The sequence below is a fragment of the Ailuropoda melanoleuca genome, chromosome 13, assembly GCF_002007445.2.
Source record: "Ailuropoda melanoleuca isolate Jingjing chromosome 13, ASM200744v2, whole genome shotgun sequence".
Taxonomy (NCBI): domain Eukaryota; kingdom Metazoa; phylum Chordata; class Mammalia; order Carnivora; family Ursidae; genus Ailuropoda; species Ailuropoda melanoleuca.
The window spans coordinates 40,528,891-40,532,996 of NC_048230.1; the positions used below are offsets into that span (position 1 = coordinate 40,528,891).

General features: G+C 59.1%; 1 protein-coding gene across 1 annotated transcript; it reads left to right on the plus strand.

The window, feature by feature from the left end:
* Nucleotides 1-3,670: 3,670 nt before the first annotated feature.
* On the plus strand, nucleotides 3,671-4,100 carry UBALD2 (UBA like domain containing 2). Its single transcript, XM_034640706.1, has one exon. It carries the CDS (start codon nucleotides 3,708-3,710, stop codon nucleotides 4,023-4,025), a length of 318 nt encoding a protein of 105 aa, XP_034496597.1. The 5' UTR covers nucleotides 3,671-3,707; the 3' UTR covers nucleotides 4,026-4,100.
* The last annotated feature ends 6 nt before the right edge of the window (nucleotides 4,101-4,106 follow it).

Here is a 4,106-nt window from a genome sequence, read left to right on the forward strand (position 1 = left end):
GGGCGGGCGGGCAGCAGGGGCGTCCTCCCCGGCAGCCCACGGGGGGCCGAGGGCGCCGGCCGGGGGCCGCTGTCAGCCGCCGGCGGTGACAGCCATGTTGCCGGGGAGCGCCGCGCCGCGATGTAAACAAAGAGCCAAAATGTCTTCCAGGAAAGAGCGGCTCCCGGGGCCGGCTGGCTCGGCCAACTTCGTGGCCCGGTCTCCGGGGCTGCCGTACCCTCGACCTCAGGCCGGTGCCGGGCGCGCTCCCCGGGGCAAGCGGGCGCGAGGGCGGGGTGGCCGGGAGGTAGCCGGTGGCCGGGAGTGGGGATGGGGCTCGGATGGTAACTACTCGTCTGGGGGACCTGGGAGCCCGAGTGAAGGGCCCTGAGGGCGCTGGGAGCTGGGTCGTCTGGGTTTACCGGGGGCCCCCTCCTGCTGTTGGAGTGGTAGCCCCCCGTCCAAACCACCCAGCTCTGCAGGGAACAGGAAAGGGATAAATCCACCCTGGCTCAGGGAGCCAGGCTCTACCGAGAGAGCTATGTTCACTCTTCCTGTTGTTGGAAAAGGGACGTGCCCTGAGTGTGGAGGACGGCGGGATTTTGACAAGATAAGGACAAGAATTTGCATTTAATCTCAGTATGTAAAGACACAGAAAGTACATGAAACAGCGGTTCAGGTCTGAATTTGCTTTCTTTTTTCAAAGCTGGCCCCCTGGGCCTGAGCCTTTGCCCTCCTGGCCAGTGGGGTGTCCTGCTTTCCAGGGGCACAGAACAGCGCTTTCACTTTAGAGGCTTGAACGCCTTCCTCTCCCCACCCCCCACCCCCTAGTTACCTATTAGCTCTGCTGGGGGAGGAGGGGCTGGGCTCCACCATAGGGACTGTAAAACATTATTCCCCAGAAGATCTGTTGTGGCTTTCTGAGTGCATTTTTGGCATTTTAACACTTGGTGTCCTTGCCCATGGCTCCCTTCTCAGAGCTGCTGCCTTTCCTGGAGGAGCTGCAAATGGTTCCTCGGCTGTGTCTTGTCCTTGGTGCCCTGTTTTCATCTAGTTGCAAAAGACAAGTAGAAGGGTCTGTCCGGACCTTTTAACCAGCGTTTCGCTTGGAATGGCTCATGCTGTATATAAATCAGAAGAGAAAAACGTTTTGGAATACGGTGGGAGAATTGGGGGAGGTGCAGGGCTGTGGCGGCTAAGGCCAGGTTCCTTGTAAACCAAGAGGGGTCATCCCTAGGAGACCCTTCCTTGCACTTGACCATGGGAAAGCTCTGGCTCCCAGCTTGCGGCAGAGCTGGGAGCACCCTGCCTCCTATCTCTCAAAAGAGCCTTGAGGTTTGCTCCACCAACTTGTGGCCATTCGCAAAAGCCCAGGGGCTTCCAGCACAGCCGTTCTGTGATGCTGTGAACTTGGACTAGTGGACCCTTTAGACCTTGTTGTTCCTTCTCTGGAAATCCCAAGGGATTATAATTTTTTTTTAAATTTAATTTCTGTACCCCACATGGGGCTGGAACTCAGGACCCCGAGATCCAGAGTTGCATGCTCTTCCGAGCTAGCCAGGTGCGCAGGGATTATAATCTCCTAAAGCTTCCCTCAAGGCAGGTTTTGTAACAGACATCATAATCGGCGTATCCATCAGTACACCCCGTATTGAGTTCTTCAGTGGAGAATGCCATTCCTGCCCTCAAGGAGTCTGTAATTTTTTGAGAGAGAATAAATCAAAGGAAAAAGTTAAATAAAAACGAGATAACAGTAATGGCATAATAGCAATACCAGAAGTGACCCCAGGGCACGAGTAACTGATAAATGATTGTCCGGTAAATTACTGTACATTCACACAGTTGGGGGGGCCCGGGTTGAATTGGGGGGCGCTGAGGAATGAGGCACTGGATTGGAAGCAGGGTGCAGTGGGCACTGGGTATGCTTCAAGGCAGGCAAGCTCTGTCCATAGTTGTTAGAAGCCAGGAGCTGGAGGGTCTTTGCAAGCATCTGGTCCAAACCCCTGCTTTTTACCAAAGTAGAGTGAACCTCGGAGAGGTTAAGGAACTTGCCCGAGCTCACACAGCTTGGTGGGCACGGGGCGCTCCCGGTCCCGGCGAGCCGGGCCATTCTCTGCAGCAGGGTGGGTGTTGAGACAGGCTTCGCTGGCTTGGTCAACTGGGGAAGTCACGATGCTATGATGCAATTGGCCTCTCCCCCCACCCCCCATTCATTGTTTCTTGCTGCCGAGAAGTCAGCCCTGGGGTGGGGGGCGGGGAAGAGTGGAGGGAGGAGGGAAGTGGTCTGGGTGGGGCCAGGCCTGCTGGGACTCCTGTGGCCGCCCCTGAGGAAGACAATGGTTGGAGCTCCCTAGCTGCCGATGGGGTGCTGGCCCAGTTAACCGGACACATTCGCCTCCCTCCCTGTTTCTGGCTGGGATTTAACTGCAGAGCTGTGAAAAGCTCCCTCTGCGAGGTGAAGAGCCCAGAACCTTGCTCCCCCAGCCCCGTGCTTGGGGGAGGGGCTGATGTTGCTAAAATTAGGAGAAATTCAAAGAAGGACTCCCGTGGCTTCCTGGGAAAGGGAGAAGCCGCTGTGAGGTCAGAACAGGCTTTGTGTAGGCCTTGCTCTCTGCTGCCTCTTCCCCATGGTCCTGTGAGACTTCTGGGTGCACCCTCTGGCCCCGCCGTGCTGCTGGGGGGTGGGTGGCGCTGTCCCTGTGTACACGGGGAGCACCAGTCCCAGTACAGCACCCTACCCCAGCCCTTGCCCTTCCCTGCTGGGGTCCCTGATCAGAACGGGTGGGGGATACCGGAGGGTTTGGGGAGTTTCCCTCCCAGGGTAGTAGCAGAAAACAGCAGATGGTGGGGTGTCTCTAAGTACCCCCGGGAGGAGGGCCCAGGGGACGGAACAGGCCCAGACTGTGCCAGCATCCCGCCAACACATGGGGGAGATGCTGGAGACACAGAAAACCCAAATCCCTGGTTTTTGTCCTCGGGGAGCCCAGGCGTGAAGTGTAGACGGAGTCCGAGGTGGCTGGAGATTGCAGGGCTGGGGCAATCTCCGCCCTGGGAATCCAAGCCCAGGGATCCCGTCTTCGCAGCCTGTAGTCTGCAGCGGGTTTATTTCAGTCCTTTGACTTGAGCTGCGGGCCTCAGTTTCCTCCTCTGTGCCCGGGCTTTGGGACAAGTGAGCTCAGGAAGACGGGCTCTGCCGGCTGGGGCCGAGTGTGGGTTGGGTCCAGACGCTGGGAAGGCGCAGCTCCGCCTCCGTCGGCAGAGGAGGGAGACCCCGCGCCTGGCTGCCTTCCTCTGACCAACCAGCTCGGAACATCTGAGGGCGGATTATTGAGGGAGCCAGCTGGTTCCTGACCCAGGCCGAGGCGCTAAGCGCTGGTGTCCCTGGCTGCTCTCCTGTCCTCACTTGAATCTGACACCCCTGGCTTCTGGTTGGAATTAACCCTTTGCTGCAGACACGCCCCTGGGCATCCCTGCCTGGCATTCAGGAAACACGCTTTGGTTTTGATAAAAATTGTCAGGGTTTGTCCTTATTTTTTGTTGGTATTGGCTCAGGGCGAGAAGGATGCTTCTGTCCTGTTGAAGCTGCCCCTGGACTGGAAAATGGCAATGGAGGAGGGGCCGGCCTGGGTGAGCCCCACCGGAGGCTCTGCGGGCCCAGCGGACATGGCTCAAAGTTGGGGGGGGCGTGTGCCTGTAACCTTCCCGACACCTGTGTTCTCTCCCCGCAGATGTGCACCCCCAGCAACACACCTGCCACGCCACCCAACTTCCCTGACGCACTGGCCATGTTCTCCAAGCTTCGTGCCTCCGAGGGCTTGCAGAGCAGCAATAGCCCCATGACAGCCGTGGCCTGCTCCCCCCCTGCAAACTTCAGCCCCTTCTGGGCCTCGTCCCCACCCAGCCACCAGGCCGCTTGGATCCCACCCTCCTCCCCCACGGCCCACAGCTTCCACCACCTCCACCACCCGCAGCCCACGTGGCCCCCCGGAGCACAGCAAGGGGGCTCCCAGCAGAAAGCCATGGCTGCCATGGATGGCCAGAGATGAGACTTGGATGCCGCCAGGCACTGGGCTGGAGCTGGGGGGCAGTCCAGGCTTGTGGGGACACAGGAGGGCCGGGGTGGGGGG